We start from the raw sequence: 19140 nt of genomic DNA on the forward strand, positions 1-19140 counted from the left end.
CAATTAGTTATTAATTACATTTTGTCGTTGATAAACTGTTGGATGTTTTATATAAAGGGAGGCTTACTTAAAAAAATAAGTTCTCAAGAAAATGATACATGGCGTTGTATCTACTATAAGTGACTGAAAACAGGGACTGTAAGACCATATTTTATTTTAAAAAAGAGTAACCATGGAGTTTCTTGCCCTTTCTTTTCCATAGGAAGCTACTTTTGGAATGGGCAACTAGAATCAAACTTAGTTATAATTTTGACGTTCATAAGTGCTTGTAAAGGCCTAAATGAAATAAATGATTTGACTTTGACTTTGGTTAAAAAAAATATTGCCCCGAGCCCTTTATGTAGCTTGGTTCAAGAAAGTCCGATTTCTGGAAAAAAATGTTTTCAAACTCTCTTAGGATATTCGGATAATAATCTTACTGAGGCCTTTGCCCAGCAGTGGGACATTATAGGCTAGTAATAAATAATAAATAAATAAATCTTATTGACTTCTTTTCAAATTTTCAGTGCACAAAATGGTCTATAATGTTATTGTTCGTATCAAAGTATATTGTTATTAATTTGACCGTCTCGGGAGCCCTTTACTACAAATCTTTCCGGGCATATTCCAGCGCGCAATTCAAAACAGTAGAATGATGATAATAGGTTATAGTTAAGAAGTCGTGGTGGCCTAGTGGGTATAGAACCAACCTCTCGAGTATGAGGGTGTGGGTTCGATTCCAGGTCAGGCAAATACCAATGCAACTTTTCAAAATTGTATGGACTTTCTAAGTATATCTTAGACACCAATTGCTGGTAAAAAGGTGAAGGAAAACATCTTGAGGGAACCTGGACTATAAAGTTTGAAATTACCAACCCGCATTGAGCAAGCGTGGTGATTAACGCTCAACCCTTCTCCGTGTGAAAGGAGGCCTGTGCCCAGCAGTGGGACGATAAAAAAGACCGTAACAGTAACAACAGGTAGTTAGGGACAAATTAAGTACATGCATTAATTTGGATTTTTTATTATAAATATTCTAAAAACTTAATCTAACAACTAAACAGACTTTCTAAATAAATTCACCTTGGCAACAAGAATTATCATGGTTGTAAAAGGTATTTACACACATATATTGCCTAGCACACATGTTGCTGGCAATAATTATTAATTCAGAAAAGTATGTTGTAAAACACGCTAGCACTATAGGAACACAAAACGATATATTTTTTAACCCTCATTAGATGCAGAATCTTCAAAACTTTGAGAACCGTCTTCAAGACCTAGAGAATTATAAAAAACTTGATCTTCTCTGTCCACGAAACCGTCATCTAAAAATCCTTGTTGGGCCAAAAAGTCTTTTTCGCGTTCATCTTCGAAAACACCTCTGTTGATTTTTGCACCAGCACTCACCTTTGCTCCTTGTCCTTTTGCTGCAACTTTGTTGATAGTTTTGTTCACTTCATCATCCTCGAAGAATTCTTGGTCCTTCTTATATTCGTCTTTATGCTGCACTCGGTGGAAACCGCGAGTCTTCTTCCCCTTTCTGTAAGTCCTAGTTGCTCGGGCTTTATCCGCGGCTGCGGTTGCAGCAATGGCTTCGGCTAGCGCATACGCGTCGACATTGTCAAATTTACCGTGATCGCGCAGTTTAGCTTTCTTGAAAAGCTGTTCCAGGTCTCCCTGATTATGCTTGCCGTGATGCCCAAGGTCTACAATGTTCTTCTTTACGAATCCTAAATATTTCACGCCCGATTTCGCAGGATCCTTCTTTTTAGAGCTCTCAGTACTGACTTCATAAAGTTGCTCAAGCGCGTCCCCGTCCCCGTCGAAATTGTCGAATGCTGAAACGCTCCTCTGATTGACGGGCGATGACTCAGCCAAACACAGAATGGTCAATGTCAAGACTAGACATAATATTTTCTTTTGCATATTGACCTAATTTTTTTTCTCCACTCTTGCGCAATCGAAGTAGGTTGCGACACTGACATACATGGCGTAGACTAGGCTTATATAGCCTTTTGTTTACAATTATTAGACAAGGATGTTTTTTCTTTGAGATGAGCGATACAGCAGTTATTTCTAGCTACAGTTGATTGGATTTGTAATCGGTGCAACGATTTGGATCGGTCAAGGTTGCTATGTGTTTACACGAATATTTTTTTTCAATTATGTAGGTATATTTGATTTTATATTAAGTAACTTGATCAATATTAGGTACGTGCTCAATGAACAGTACTAACCAAGAGTTAGAAAAAATGCGGTTAAGGTAACACAATCCTGGGTTACCTAGACTAGAAAAATTAGGCTAGAATGCGTTACGTCTGCAAAATTTTGGAAAATTCGAATTTTCTTACCTTATCTAGAAAAAGAATGAGAAAATCACTTTGTGAAAAATAACAGTATTAATTAAGCATTTACTTTTACTTGTTTTTTTTAGTTTCCAGCCATGGTAAATTGGCATGGTAGGTAACATAGGTACATGTGCCCGAACGTTGATTCTAGAACCATTGGTTTAAGAGTGTGGGTCACAGCACAGTCCATATGATTGATATTATTAAAGTGTCTGAACCACAATTTCACGGTACCTTTAACAAAAACCGCAACTAAAATTATCACGAACATTTCAACATTATACTTGAATATAAAAATATCGGTCAAAGATGCCAATATTTTTTGTGGACATTATAGTTCATTCATAATAAATTATATCACTGACCTCTGAAATTATGCAAAAATTACCAGCTTGTGGCGATTGACAATGTTGTTCAAGAATAAAAAGCTTTAGGTTCGTTTATGTGGGGACATATTTTTGTGGGTGGTAAGTAAAGGGATCGAATCATATATGAAAGTTGTAAATAGAAGTTTTCGTGCCCACACCATAAACGTATGTGACCTAATACTTACATCCTTTTTGGGATATCATTAAAAGAAATTACCAGTTCCACGTGCAAGGAGTAGAAATTGGCTAGTTTAGTACTTACCTACTTATCAATTTCCTTCGGTCCTCTGAAAATTCTCGCACCACAGAAAACTCTTGGTCCTATGATATTCGGCATACATGAGACTTTTTCGCAAACATTTTTGTGTTAATTTTTCATTCATTAATCATTCCAAGAAAATTTCTTGTAACAATATCATGAAATAGCTATAGCACCTACATATAAGTCAGGAATTTCTTGGTGGAAAACAAAAGAAAAATAAATGCATCGTCAACGATTGTTTCGTAGAAGAATGTCAATAATTTTTCAAGAAAAATGATGCTGTAAAGGGAAAACATAAATGCTTAGAAGAATAAAAGAAATCTGAAGAGATAAATACTACTGGTCTGAAAACAGATGAAGTAGTTTATTCCACAAAGTTCTCTCTCACATATGTAGTATTATTCTTAAAGATGATCATGAACGAGAGAAAATAGGATTTGATGTTCTCCGATAAAATCCCTTATTCGGAGGTTGTATAAGAAACCAATACGTAAGTACAACAAGTTTAATTAAGTAATTACAATTACTAATTAACACAATTAAATGCTTTTATATGGACTAATCGAATTAGCGTTCAATTAATATAATTGATGATTGATTTAATTTCATAGTTATTACGGAAACTTTACACTGTCAAGGTAACTGAATTCGGTTTTATAAATTCTGGATCCAGACTTCGCGTTTTATTTTGTTTTAAGAGCTGAATTAAGGCTCTCCGTTGGTCGAATACCCAATAATTTCAAATTTAATTTCCCTTTAATTTAAGGATAAAAGAATTATACTCCATTAAAAATAACATTAGAAATTTAAGTAAACCTTTTTTATTGTTTGTTCAACCGATTTTGACTTCTATTCCGTAGACAAAAGAACGGAATTGAAAGCAAAATAGTGGTTACAATACCAAGTATTTACTGCAGCCGCCATTAATCATACTACTAACGCAATAGAGGTCAAAATCGGTTGAAAAAACAGTAAAAAAGGTTTACTTAAATTTCTAATGTTATTTTTAATGGAGTATAGATAGAATTAAGGCGTGCATTGCATCTTTTCAAGCACGTTCCCGCGGTTCCAATGTTAAAACTATTAACATATTCCAAGATTCGGGGCCCTTAGTTAACCATTTTACTGTCAGTTTATGATCGTTAACCTTAAAGTAATCTTCAAAATGTACATATGTGCCACTTAACGATGTCTGTTGATATGTAATTCCTATAATTTTTGAAAGTTTCTGTAATTAGCTTTAATGATCATAGATAGAAAAAGATACCTACAAGGTCCAGAACCCAGATAAAAATCCTATGTATACAGGCAACCATCTCCAGGGTCCTTTCCTATAGGATCTAGTTGTAACAAATGTGGTTGTGAAAACGTAACAAACTATAAACATTCCTATAGCTGTACAGTAATTAGCGCTAGAAATGATATCGATTAAAATGGTCATATATTAACATTTATGTACCAACTGTAATCATCACAGTAATCATCTTCGGCCCAGTATGACCCTTTGTTAATTTGTCTGTTTTTCAGTTTTGTCCGGCCCCTTCGCTGAGATCGCACAAGCAATGTTCCTGCGAAGCGAACGCTCGAATGCGTGTTGCGTGGCGAATTATCGTAGACACTTATTCTGAAATCAATGTAGAAAATGCGTGTAACTTTCGATTTAAGTTCCTGAAAGGAATTCGAACTGATGCAGAGCTTTTGCCAGCTATGAAGCCTCTAGATACCTCGTTATCATCATCTACCTAGCAATTTCCCAAGTTATGTTGGGGAACCTAGTTCATTGAGAAACTTTAGTTTTATTGTTTTTCAAATCTTTTGTCTCCATATTACTTAATTTACTAAAAAGGTTTGTTAGTAAATAAACACAGGAAATCATTTTAATAAGTTATTTATTCGTTTGCGATAAAAAAATATTTGCATCATCATCGAGCATATCAAACATAACAAAATTATCGAGAAAATTAAATAGTCAACAGATATTTACAGTTGCCGCAGTAAGCGGATAAACTTATTCCTTATCATCGTAGTGACTGTCGTCTTCGTCATAATCGTCACCATCGGCGTCGGCGTAGCCGTACTCCTTGCCGTGAGCACTGCCTCCCTTCTTGCCGTAGTCCTCTTCATGGTGACCGTGGCTCTCGTGGCCTGACTCAGCAGAATGACCAGCGTCAGCGTCATCAACATGCCCCTTAGCGTGGAATCCAGCCTTTCCAAAACCACCCTTGTCGAAAGCAGAATCGTGGTGTCCACCTTCCTTGTGAGCTCCCTTCTCGGAACCGTGATGACCCTTTTGGGAGCCATGCTTGTTGAAGTGTCCGCTGTTGTCAGCTACGTCGTAGAAGTCATGGTCCTTCTTGAACTCGTCCTTGTTGAATACCTTGTGGTAGCCAGTGACCTCCTCGCCCTTGCTGAAGTGCTTTTTGTGTCCGTGGTCACCACCCTTGTAGCTTTCGCCTCCTTCGTAGTGCTTGCCGTGGGCTGAAGCCTCGTCGTGGTGCTTCTTCTCTCCACCTTTAGCCTCCTTGTGGTGTCCTTCGTGGTGCTCCTTGCCGTAGTGTCCAGATTCACCCTTAGCGTGATGTCCTTCAGATTTGAAGCCCTTGCTGCCCTTTTCACCATGAGCGGCGTGATGCTCTTCGCCATAGTCGCTGCCGCCGCCCTTAGCGAAACCGTGTCCGTCATGTCCTCCCTCGTGTCCTCCATCGATGTACTCGTCGGATTCCTCGCTGTCGTCATCATCATCATCATCTTCGGCGTCCTCAACGACGATGGGTTTGGCAGCCACGTAAGGGAGAGGCAGGGGCGCGAGATCATACGCCTCAAGTGCGAGTTTGGGTTGTGCAAGCGGCAGGGGTGCGGCGAAGGCGTCGTGTTGTGCGTGGTAGGGCGCGGGAGCCCCGAGCTGGATGTAGCTCGCAGGGCCGTTGTTGTCGCTGCGGTAGATGTAGCTGGTCGCGGCGGGGGCGAACCCCACCTGCACGGCCGCCACCGCGCTCGCTGCCATCAGGACGTACAGAGCTGAGCTCGCCATGTTGAGATGTGTATCGTACTGCTACTCGTACTGTTATAATTTGATAAGCCCGTTGCCCAATATTTATATCTAGTCTAGAGACAAAGGTCCGTGAGTGTGTTCGCCTACCTTTCTTGTAGCCATGTAACAAATTGCTTATCAGACGAGGTTATAGGTGACAAAGACGTTGTTAATGAAAAAAATTGGCTATTGTGTAATTTGTGGGCAAGCCGACCGCACTGCTAACGGGCGTGAAATGCTTTTTTTAATAACAGATTCCACGCGGATCACGTCTGTCAATGAAAACTGTAATATCTTATGACATCGACTTAATTAGTCGATATTAATTAAAATATGGTGATGTTATGGGATCTATTCAAAGGAGAGCTTTTACGATAGGCTGAATTAAGCACATTCACATCATTTACAAATATATAGCAGGTCCGCTAAGCTTGACCACATATTTAACTTTTTTATCGATAAAATCTTGTAAGAAAAAATACATTTTAGCGTTCAGCTGTGTTACTTTGCCCATTAATAGCTAATAGTACTGTTGCGTGAAAAAATTGAACAACATCACGGTTAACTGTTGGGTTATTGCCGTTTTCGTTTTTTGTGCATAAGAACCACTGGAATGATTATAAAAAATATTTCAGTGTTAGACAGCGTATTTATCAAGGAAGGCTATATAGATACTTTTCATCCGAGGGCGACGAGAAAATTCCACGGGATGCGGGTGAAACTTTAATATACTTTTCTTAATTACTCGGAAACAGTCAGCATGAAGTCTTTCCTTCGTGATGGATGAGAAACTACGAGATGCAGTATGTGTTTTACAGTCGAGATTAAATAGTAATTTTCGATTGTAAGTTGCTCAGTTCTGTGTTTTCGTATAAACGGTGTCCAACCCTTCATCTCTGCTCAACATGTTTGCCGCAGCTTTACCAACTATTTTCACAATTTACAAGTTTACTTAAGTCCGTCTTACATGAGAGGGAATCATAAAAATTATACCTACTTATAAGCACTTACATTTTAAATACTATCAGAAGGAAGTAAAGCCTTACCTATATACCCAAGGATCCAGTTCTCAAAAATGGGTTATGGGTACGTACACCCATCCGAATGGCTGAAAATTCATACTAATATTACGTTCATTCAACTCATGCAGTTACATACATGAGTTAGTACCCAAAGCTATGTAAGTAAAGGTACATATAAGGAGAATACATAGGGTAGTACATAAGGAACACTCCACCTATGTAAGTTATGAGAAAAAGGAGTTAACATTGTGACGTCGCGGGTAAATAAGTGTTGTGGGCATGCCCATAGTGCCCACAGCGGTAGACCTACTGTATATGTATACCTCTAGTCAACTCCAAAAAATGCATTAACAAACCGCAAACATTATTTTTAAGTAATGTATAAAATCAGAAGCTCGTAACAGCAACTCCTGAAAACCTGCCGAGGCTGCGTTTATCACGATTTTTATCTTAATTATTTACTTTACTTTTAGTTACCGTAAATGAACTAACTTACGAGTCCTGTACTACATATAAAGTAACCCATGGTTCCGTGAGAGCTTTTAAGCTCTCGACCTTATTTTAAAACCTCAGTTGGTTTTGATCGTAAACTCTTTTGAAAATTGCAAGATGTTGTTAAGAAATTAAAACATACTTTTACGCTCTGTTCAGCTCATACTGATTTTGGTGTTTTTGTTCAGATCTTGGAGAAGCCCTGCAATAACCTTGGCTGCACCGCGCTTGAGCTGTGTAAACAGTACAGCAAGAATATTCATCAATTTATTATCATTTTAAGCTGGATACCGACCGACGCTTCAGAGTTTCAAATATGGAGAATGGCGAGCATTCGTGTACAGTACATAATGTTGCCTACATGGAAATCAGCAAGCAACAGCCATAGATATAATATTACTAAACAAGATTGCGCACGCTCAAAATATATATTTACGAAAATGAACTCTATTCTAACGCAATAAGGTACTAAATTGGTTGCATAATACACAGAGGCAAATCCGAGCCGAGAGGGATAGTTCGAACGGAGGCTGTTTGTCTCTTTCTAACACCTTGCCAGCATAAAAAAATGTTGTGATCAAAAGTTTTGTCTTCCCAAAAACAATTGAATCACTTATATTTTTATCTTATTTTAACAATTGTAAGTCAACAAATTAATAACAATCGCATTAATTTATTCGTATTTATTATTAAAACATAAACAACATAAATTTTTATTTTGCTTTTTTTTATTTTCTAGCGGTAACCCTGAACATTCTTGGCGCGTAATCAGCATTTAAAATTTTGTTTATCTTTTTTTGTATTAAATCAATTTAAACTATTAAAATGGTGAAAAAGTGTTGCGTTTCTACTTGCAAAAGTGAATCCTATGGTGGTTGCAATATATCGTTCTACAGGTTAGCTAATAATAACATTTTCGTAAACCAAACAACTAGGGTGCCCATGAATTCTTGTAACGAGTCAAAATATGGGTGATGGATTTTAAAACTGTTGTACTATTGTTATAGCTTCCCAAAAAATGAAGATAGGCGACATAAATGGCTCAGCAGTCTATATATGAAGTAGAAATACAAAAAAAAACAGTCTTCACTTCGAATCTTCCTGCTTTTATACTGCTAATTTCCGCTAATTATTAAAAGCCTTTATTAGTATCTTAAGGTCACAAACTGCGTAAGTTAAAACTTCAATACTATTCTGTGTTTAATAATCTTAGCAAATTCGGATTTGTCTCACATAGCTTAATCTCATAGTCACCCTATTAGAAAGGGACAGACAGCCTCCGTACTAACTGTTTCACTCGGCTCGTTTTTTGGGTTTATATGCGCAGTCCTGTTTACTAATATTATGTCTATGGCAACAGCACGCAGCTATGCAGATAGCACAGACTATTACTAAATCAGATAAGTAGGCACTGTAGAGGTTTTATCTCAATTAATTTGAAATTGATACAGGACATGTAGAAAATGAAAATTATTTAAAAATCGAATGTTGAAAAAGAAAAGTTATCAGTTAGATAAGATTTTTCTAATTTGCTTGCCAGTCTGTCATAGATCGACTGAAGCAATAAAGTGTAAAAGTTCATGAACTGTTTCGTTTAGTAGAAGATTGAAAACCCGTTTAGTGGCGAGCTCACTATACAGTCGAATCGCGTTGGTCAGTACAGTAGGTACCCAGCTTTTCAGTTCGATTGTTCTATCAGTAGTGTAGAGGTTGCATATTAATAGTTTTTATTTTAAATGTTAGTCGGATAACAATTTAAATAGTATTCTTTTAATAAAGATAGAAGATTAGGTTTTATATTCAACACGTGACTTCTGCCAATGAGCCTAGAATAAACATAAGTTCTTGATGATTTTAATTTAAATAAATACAAGATCCCGTAGTATGCTACGCGCTAAAGTAGCTTGATTTAGAGCCTTCTTTACTTACTGTACGGGTATCTTACCATCTTTTTACTATCTTCCCAAAGGAGTTACAGTGTAGGTTCTGAAATTATACTGTCTCCTTTCCGAGGGTTAAAGATATGAAAAAAACTTACTGTGTAGAAAATTTGTGCAGACTTGCTATTATAAAACCTTTTTAAACAAATACATTTCAGCAACACATCACACTTTATTATTGTAAACGTGATTTGGATAGGTGTAGCTACCTACGTGTGGACTGTGGACGTTTGTTGCTTATATTGTAAGAATAGCACTTTTACGTACCTATGTCATGTATATTTTTACTCGTAAGAAAATATAGCTTCCTCGGGACGCAAATGACCCCGCGGAGAACAGGTTTTCAGAAATGGAATGATTACTGAACCTATTGTAATGTTGTAGAATTTTCATTCACGTAGCTGTTTTTTTTTGAGCTTAAACAAGAGGGAGATAGGTTACTTTTTACCCGTTTCGGAAAGTAATTCTCCCGGAACAAGGGTGAAACCACGAGGAGCGGCTACGTACAGGACTTATATAATTTTTTTGTGAGAATACCCTTCATGTTCAGAAAATATGGGCAAATTAATTATTTAAAACATGCGTTACAATGCCTAAAATTATTAATTTAGTCTAATAAAGATAATAAGAATTATACGACTAGGAAACTCGATAAAAACAATAAGGTAAAGTTATGGCTTAATTTTATATCTACAAATGTACGCATATTTACAAAAATATATTACCAAAAAATCAACAAATAAGTAACAAGTATTGCCATCATAACATCAGTGCTTGACTTCGTAAGCGAAGCTCTCGCCCTTAGCCCCGAATTTTCCTCCTTTGTGATGATGGGCTTCTCCATCTTCCTCTGAGGAATGTGCTGCGTCATGCTCGTCTCCAGACTCCTTGGCGAAGTGTCCTCCTTTTCCGAAACCCTTCTCGTGATGTCCTGAATCATGAGACTCTCCCTTCTCGTACCCTCCGGCCCCTGATCCATGATTTGCATGTCCATCTTCGTACTTGTGGTGGTCTCCTTTGAGACCTTCTGCATCGTAAAAGTCTTTGTTCTTCTTGTATTCGTTTTTATCGAAGACTTTGTGATATCCATCGACCTCTTCTCCTTTGAGGTGACCAGCTTTGTGTCCGTGATCATCTCCTTTGTATTCATGTCCGTGAGCGTAGTGCTTCCCGTGACCATCGGCTTCATCATAATGGCCCTTGAGGCCTCCCTCTTTAGATACTCCGTAACCTTCTTGTTTTCCTGAGTGGTAACTCCCCGCTTCTCCTTTCTCGTAATGATATTTTTTCCCGTGTCCTTCATATCCTTTATCCCCATGACCGTAATATCCTTTCGCACCAAAGTCCTTCCCACCCCCAAAGTCGTGGTAAATACCGTGATCGAAATGTCCTAATCCATGCAAATAGTCTGAAAAATCATCTTTGTAACCTGACCCGTACCGCTTTGCGTAATCTTCGAAGATTTTGTCGTAGTTCTCGGCTGCTAGCCCGTCTATACGATCGTCGTGTTCGTCTTCAGTTTTCTCTTCAACGGGTTTAACATGTTCCTCCGCGGTGTACGAAGCAGCTTTGGCTTCATCTTCATCTTTGGCATAGAAAGGTCCAGCAGCGGCGGGCAAGGGTGCCTTAAACGCCTCGGGCTTAGTGTACAGTTTAGAAAAATGTTCAATCACTTCACTTTCTCCCATTTTAACGACACTGGCGGGGCCATTACTTTCTTTCTTGTATATGTAGCCGGTGGCGGCCGGCTGAAGGTCAGAGCCAGTGGTCCGTACCATGACCGTCCGCTCGACGGTCTCCCGCATCTTCATGCAGGAGCCGTACGCAAAAAGCAACAACAGCGTGGCGATCTTTCGCGCCATGCTTTCAGTGATAATGTCAACTATAATAATGACGATAAAGGTCAAGACTAGCATTTATATAGTGAACATAATACTGTATCGATCATTGACATTCATAAATGGGCCGACTCGAGAGCGCTCTCTAGATTGGGCAATGGTCTTCTGTGTCAATGATAATGAAAAACCCTGTATTAATTTACACGCTGCATAGCTGCGCGTTCAATCAGACGCAGAGTATAAAAACGATATTGTATTCGCGACTGCACACTCTGGTAGCGACACGTGACTGTACTAGCTGAACTTTAAGTTAATAAAACAGTGGCCTGGATTCTGTTTATTATATTATTGAAACTATTGAACGTAAAATGCTACCCTACTAAAGCAGCCATTACGAATGAGCACGAGACCACCCGGCCACCACCTTCCACGTGCCCTCTATGCAACATACTAACATGGTTCTGATTTCTGTCTAAATAAAACTAAGAATAAAAGTTTATGTAAACTATCGAATCATGTTTATTTAAACACCTTCTACATTGAATTGAATAGCAGGCAAGAATAAAAAAAATATAACATAGTACTTGTAAAACAAACTGCGGTTTGCCTGTGAAATGGTGCCTAAATTTCACACTGCATTGTATTAGCATGACAAGTAACAGACATCGATATTCATACTCGTAGTTATATGAATGTACGGAATCAATGGCTCCTGTAATTAGAGAAATTCTTTAGCTTCTTACGCAACTTTAGCGTGCTGCCGTTTTTTTTGGACTTTTGCTGTCGCTTTTTAGTTTTATCCTCCAATGATGATGTTAATCGTTTCTCTTTACTAGAAAAATCTCTGCTAGTATTTTCTTCCACGGACCTCATTATCATAAAGCCTTCCTGCTGATCCAGCGTCTCGGGGTTCATTCTATAAAATAAAGCATACGGGGTTTCATTGACTTCTAAACTTTCTTCACGACTCCCAATCCTGGCTACGTCCATAGCCCTATGCGTCCCAATGGTTTTATCTTTTCCTATGTACTTCCTCATATTATCAGACACGACACTCCGTTTGCTCTTCTCAAACAAATCTAAAGTTTTCGTGGTATCTCGCTTCCTGAATTCACCTTTGTGTCGTCTGTCTGCAATTTTTTGTGTCATGTCGTCTAGAACTCGCGACATTATCTCCATGTTATGTTCGTGGAGTCCATTCGCTTTGTGCAAAGTTTTGTCCATCATCAGCGACGTGGGTAACCTCTGTCGTTTCTCCTGAGATGTGTGCACGGATAACGAGGTCAGCTGACGGTTATTATTTAATCGAACAATTTTCTGGGGATCAGTCGATATTTGTGTCTTCCTAACATTCATTTGCACAAAACTCGGTTTAGGGTCAAACACTCCGTCCTGTTTTTGTTTTTTTTGGCTACGTTGCTTCAGTTGGCTGTAGTCGGCTTTAGGTCTTATCGGCGAAATTGGTTGATTGTTTGAAGGTTGATTATGAGGGGCAGCTTCTTGAGCGTTAGCATAATCAACTCTGACAGAAGGGTTGTTAGGTGTCTGTGTATTTTGCGGTTCTTGTGGTCCAGAAATAGCAGTATTACTCGACTGTTGATGTTGAGTCCTTTGTTGCCACTGTTTTGGTGCTTCAGTGTTTCTGTACTCCTCGACTATTCTTTTCGCGTTGCTCTTGCCGGCTTCGTGTCCTCTGAGTCTCGCGTTATCTACTACTACTGCGGTGGACGGTGAATACCTTGAAGGAGTCTTCATAACTTTAAAGTGAGAATCAACAACATGCTCGTTGTTAATCTTCTGATATTTTGGGTTATATGATCCCGTGAACTGTTTCTTGCTGTTGACACTGAATCCGGTCTTCACGTAAGCTCCTATGCCATTGTCCAAGGCCATAAAGCCTATGTTTGGATTATCATCGTATATGTAGTACATGAGAACAGGGGACACTGCATTAAAGTATAAAAACGCACTAATTATCTTGAACAGTATCTTCATCTTGACTGACACAAACTAACTGCTGTTGGTTATTGCATTCTTCTTATAAATTTTTTGCTCTCGGGTTACTGTTGTTTATTTATCCGTATGGATTGCAAACAAACAAACTTTTGAATCACACTACAATGAGCACATCTTTGTAGGGTTAACGAAGTTGTTAGTGGACAGCTGCAAATAAAAATAAAGTTGAACAATGAATTACTTATTAAAGCACTTACAAAGTATCCGTATTTTGCAGGAATGTTGTTTATAATTAAATTAGGAACGTCGATTAATTGTTTAGCCTAAAGCATTTTAAAGGAACGTCTCAAATAAGAAAAACTATGAAAATACCTGAAGTCAGATTATACAAATGCATATTTACCTAATAAACTCACAAATAGCCTAAATGTTAAAATGGTGGCTGGCAAGCGAGAAGAGATTACTTCATCGTCATCATCTCAAAAGCCTTTTCCCAACTATGTTCAACGGTTCGGCTTCTAGTCTCACCGGACGCAGCTGGAGCGACTGCCTATCTGATCTTTTCAACCCAGTTACCTAGGCAACCTGATAGGTACCCTTGGTGGATACTGGTGTCAGACTTGCTCCGTAACGATTGCCAAGGATATTAAATCACAGACGGGAGTTACAGTTTAGCATGCCCTCCGAAACAGTCATCGATGTTAAAGATATACTTAGTAAATACAAACAAAGTTAGATTGGGAACTTTCAAACTTTTGCCACCACTTGGCGTAAGATAGTTTTCACTAGCGTAATACAAGCAGGTACACTGAATACAAGTGAGGAAGGTTTTGAAAATAACCCGGTTTGAGTCAAGGACCACAATGTCATGATAAAAAGAAAGATGAAGATAAAGCAATCTCTCATTAACTTGATTACAATGAATGATTTAAGACAAGCGTACTTCACAGTCTCACTTTCACAATGGCAAAAATTTACAATGTGTGAAAATGTGACAATGTTGTGAGGTGTTATGAGAACAGCTATGGAAACACTTCTCATTGAAAAGATTCATTACATGAGATCAAATGCGTAAACATTGAAACAGGAAAAAATCTTGCGAAAGGACGTGACGGCGAAATGGAGTAGTACATACCAGATAATGAAAAGTTGCAACTGCACACATGCTTTTTCATCCATGAGAGAATGACCGCAATACATAATACTTTTTAAAAAGTTATGATAATAATTTTCGGCATATCGTTAAAATAACAATATAATACGAATATCAAGACAATCAAGCGGTGGAACCCTGCCAGTGAATAAAACAATAACAAAATCATTCGTTTGTTATCAAAATAAAATCTATTAGTCATTCTATTTTTCTCATCATACATTGTTCATCTATGTAAACACCATTTAAAAACATCAGTAGTTTACTTTATGCATTGATTCAGAATCATGCTGCTAGTCGATACTCCGACAGCCCAGCGTTAAGCACATTAAAATGAAAATTATATTGCTCGTACTGCTAGGTTCCAGCTTTATTTTAACGATAAACGCTCGGCTGATAGAGAAAATAACCGATCGAACATTGACGACAGAAACGAAAACGACTGGTTCATCTCCACCGATACGACTCACGAGGGACGTGTACGAAGAAGACGGAGGCGTCGGCTTCTCCAAGGAAGACAACGCGCAGAGCGATGAGTTCACAAAGGCCTACAGTAGGAGAGCGAGACACTTCTTCAAAGTCAAGCCGAAGCCCGAAGTGTCAACCGTCATCCGTGTGCCCAGAGAGTCTCATGAGAAATCTGAAAAAACAACTAAACATACCAGCACTTCACCCAGTGCGCCAGTTACAAAACCAAAAGTCACCCTCGTGAAAAAACCGATACCAAAATATAACGAAATGGACTACGATGACGACTTCCAAATGAAGATAAGCCGATTGCCCGTGAGAGTGGTAGACTCCGGCGAACACGAAGACGAAGATTTTAATCTCGACGACTACGACTTTGATGTAAATCATGACGAATTTGTAGGAAGAGGCAAGCCGTTGGAGCCACGTACTAAGCAAGCTACCCAAGAACGCCCTACGAAACCTAAACATGAAGTAAAATCGACACCCCGTGTGACACAAGAAATGAAAACGCAAAACAAAGTTGTTTCTACCCCCACACACCGACCCGTGTCCAACAAGAAGGAACGTGCTGTAGACAGTGTCATGAGGAAACCAGGTGAGAAAGACGACTATTATGACGATGTCACTACTACTAAAGCTCCCGAGAAAGAGAAGGCACGTGACCTGGACGACGAGTTCAATGACGACAACGAGGAAAGTAAGGAGTTCGAAGGTAAATCTGTCCGAATGGTTCGCTCACCTTGGAAAATAAATTCCTATGTGGATAAATTAGGAGAGAAAACCTCTTCTGTGATGACTAAAGTACTCAGTATTCTACCTATGTTCCCGCAGGTGCCCAACAAAAACCCAGACGATGAAACTATGAATACGGACATGGACCCTTGGGCTGACAGATCTTAGGCGACTTACTTATTTTGCAGTTTTTAAGTTTTATCGAGTTGTTTTTGCCTTTTGTGAATATGTTATTTCAAATTTTTACCTAATCACTTTAGTACATCATTTATGTGAATCGAATTGACTAGTTATATATAAATGTTATTAGTGGTATTGTCAGAAGTATACAGAATATTGCGTTACTGTTTGCCTTTTTTTATTTTACATAATATTATTCTGCATTAAAATATAGCGGCTAGGGTAAATAATTACTTTACGAAAACAGAACACCAGTTTTTTCGTAAATTTTATTTCTAAGAAATACATATCTTAAGGTAGCTTTGTGTGTATCGCTTATACCTAGCTTAAATATTACATTTTATATTTCGAATTTGCATTGTAAATCAACATTATAAAAATATTGTTCATTACACAATTTTGTCGTTTCATTTTAAAACTCGTACCTACTTAAAGCAACAATTGATTTTTGGAGACTTATCATCAATCAGTCTACCTACCTAGTCTATAAACGTTACAACATGGTCAAAATCGTTTGGTTATGTGAAGGTTAGTGAATCGCACAGCATATTTATTCTATATCATTGTTTTTCCGGTTGCAGTGAACTACATTAAGGTTTTAATGATTAGTTCAATGCTATTCTAAAACAGGCAGAGATGGATCGTTACCTGAAGTAAAAAAAGACTTATCAGCTAGGTAAAAAAACAATGCCCTACAATAGCAGAAAATTAAAAAAATAACAGGGAGCGATGTCATCGCTATGAATGTTACGACTAATTGTCTTTCGTCAGTCCATTCGAGGTTGTTTACACTGAAGAGGAAATCAACAAACATGTGTTATGATTTCCTAGACCATTATGATAGTCTATTATCTCTAAACACAATTCCGAATTGTTTAAACCTCCGCAAAACTCCACTTTTTCAGTCACTCACTTTGCACCGTCTGTCGTCACTTTCTGAGTGTCTCGGTTGAGTACATCACCCAAATGTTTCGCCTCCTGTCATATCCTGTAGTGGTCTGCGTAATCTGCTTCGTTGCTGAGAGCTGCTCTCTTTGCCGTGTCTATGTACTTGTTGAAGCTGTTTTGTACTGTATTTGATTTGTCATGTCCTGTGTGATTCTTCTCAAACTTTTGATCCCTTGTGTTTCCTGAATTGTTGGCATTTGTCGATTGGTTTCCAACTGCCGCCGCTGCTTGGGACCGCAAGTAAGCTTCAGATCCACCCAGGTGAGCGTTAGAACTGCCCTTCTCTATTCCTCTTGTGCTGCTGTTATTGTTATCGAAGAATTCTTTGTCTTCTTGGTATTCATCCTTGTGGTAGACTCTGTGAAAACCTCTCCTGTTTTCACCTTTATCTCGATTTACTTGATTAATTATTTTAGAATCTTTCTTATGATCTTCTGAGCCGAACTTATTTGCAAAAGTGTCTAGAAAATCTTTGAATCCATTATATCGATTTAATTTGTTTTCATACTCAGTTCTATGGTCAGAATGTTTCTTTGCACCGTTTTCACGTTTGTCGAATTCATGATCTTGTCGTTTACCTTTAGTTGCTGCTGATTCTGCATTTGCATATCTGGAATAGACATCTTGGCTTTCTGTGTTTGTTAATGGAGGTACAGTTGAATAATAATTACTGTTTTCTAATCGTCGAATTCTGCCATTATCTTCAGGCATTGAAATATCATGGTCGAAATCTCTGCCCCAATCTAATCCTTTAAATGAAAGTGGGTCCTCGTCGTAACCACTCCTTTCAAAATAATCATTAAGAACAAATGAAAAAAATGGCTCATCTCCTGTTATAGGGTTGTCGGTGACGTCATAATAACTTCCAGGGCTTGCAGCATAACCGGCAGGAGTATCGTTTTCTATAACCTCATGAACTGGTATACTTTGAATTCCTTCTAATACATAACGTTTGTCTTTCACTTTTTCTGCATCATATATATCTTTGTCATGTGCATATTCATAAGGGCTATGGTAAAAATATGGCCAACTGTCATATGAACTTCTAGAACTGCTCCTTACGTCGTCATCGTCTATTCGGTATTCACTGCTGCCGTCGTACCCAGATACAAACTCCTTATCCGGGGGAGGGTGATAGTGCATCACTGACTTCAGTTTATCATACATGTTGTCTGATTTAATTCTCGAAGTTTCATATTTAGCTTTGGATGCGGATTTAGCTATTTCATAGTCTATGTCCCTTTTTGTAAATGGGGTTGTGTGAGGCGAGATAACGTAATCAAATGTTGGTGGCGGGTCGTTCCTCAATTTTTCAACAGACGTGGGGTTTTGCGGCACATAAGGGATAACAACAGGCTTTTCGATGCCAACAAACTGTCCAGGTTCATCGAAGTGTCTGTAAACATAACCACTTTGCAGCACCTGCGGCATGTTTGATCTCGATTTTCTTGACATGTGCTCCGAATATGAGTGGTGTTGAACTGTGTATGTTCCGTTAATCACTCGCGACATGAAACACAATATTATTGTAAAGCGACGCATAGTAGCTACATCCACGTGTTTTCAGATGCTCTCTGCAATATTAACTGGAAGTGGTTGTCCCTAATCGCGTCTATATGAATTGTTTGTTTTCTCCGCGGTCAACAACATTGTCCGGCTGACAATAGATGGTGCCGGGTCAGACGGCCATTGAGACATATTCCGGTGTCTACAATGAGAATGGGTGACTAATTACCTACGGTTAGTATAAACTGTATTCACCTACTTTGCTGTAGGTACTAACAATCTAGGACTGTACCTTTGTTATTATTATAGTGGTTGAGACTATTGTTATAGTCTAACGATAAACAATAGAAACTATTCCCGTGCAGAAACAATAGATAACTATATAGACCAACCCAAGTCATTACGAAAGTTGTATCAGACACGACACTACCTGCTAATTGAATCTAAACCTAAGTCGTAATTGTGTCTATTACTATATCTCTGAGTACAATAAATTCAATTATAATGTTGAATGAATCGCCTAATTTCTATCGGAATAGATTTATTTTTATTTGCGAGAAAAGCACGAGTATTTGATATAATCCTACTGTATGTATTTAATTACTTGAGTAGGTATAGGTTGAAAGGTAGGGGTATTACACATTTTTGGTCGTTATTTTGATCTTCAAAAAAGGCTCTTATAGGCTTCAAAACTGAACCAATTTAAATAATTATTTCTCTGTTGGGAAGCTACACTATCCTCGCGTGACATACCTCTAGGCTAGGTATATATTTTCCAGGTGAGTTTCCACGGGACGCGGGTGAACCCAGGGGAAACAGTAAAAAATATTATGAAGAATATAAGATGACCATGATAGCTAGATTTTTTTCAGATGGTGATTTTAGGAGGCGTGCGGAAACCAGCATCATTC

The 19140-nt window shown here is 38.3% G+C and overlaps 4 protein-coding genes across 4 annotated transcripts; 1 reads left to right on the forward strand and 3 right to left on the reverse strand.

The window, feature by feature from the left end:
• Positions 1-4919: 4919 nt before the first annotated feature.
• Positions 4920-5991, reverse strand: LOC124640913 (oleosin-B4-like). The gene has a single exon (XM_047178873.1). The coding sequence runs from the start codon at positions 5989-5991 to the stop codon at positions 4969-4971; it is 1023 nt and encodes a 340-aa protein (XP_047034829.1). The 3' UTR covers positions 4920-4968.
• A 4221-nt stretch (positions 5992-10212) lies between these two features.
• Positions 10213-11307, reverse strand: LOC124641051 (keratin, type I cytoskeletal 9-like). The gene has a single exon (XM_047179058.1). The coding sequence runs from the start codon at positions 11305-11307 to the stop codon at positions 10213-10215; it is 1095 nt and encodes a 364-aa protein (XP_047035014.1).
• A 3403-nt stretch (positions 11308-14710) lies between these two features.
• Positions 14711-16172, forward strand: LOC124640842. Its single transcript, XM_047178778.1, has one exon. It carries the CDS (start codon positions 14726-14728, stop codon positions 15761-15763), a length of 1038 nt encoding a protein of 345 aa, XP_047034734.1. The 5' UTR covers positions 14711-14725; the 3' UTR covers positions 15764-16172.
• On the reverse strand, positions 16074-18265 carry LOC124640841. The gene has a single exon (XM_047178777.1). It carries the CDS (start codon positions 18263-18265, stop codon positions 16757-16759), a length of 1509 nt encoding a protein of 502 aa, XP_047034733.1. The 3' UTR covers positions 16074-16756.
• Positions 18266-19140: the final 875 nt, after the last annotated feature.

This window comes from Helicoverpa zea, chromosome 21 (genome assembly GCF_022581195.2).
Source record: "Helicoverpa zea isolate HzStark_Cry1AcR chromosome 21, ilHelZeax1.1, whole genome shotgun sequence".
Classification (NCBI taxonomy): domain Eukaryota; kingdom Metazoa; phylum Arthropoda; class Insecta; order Lepidoptera; family Noctuidae; genus Helicoverpa; species Helicoverpa zea.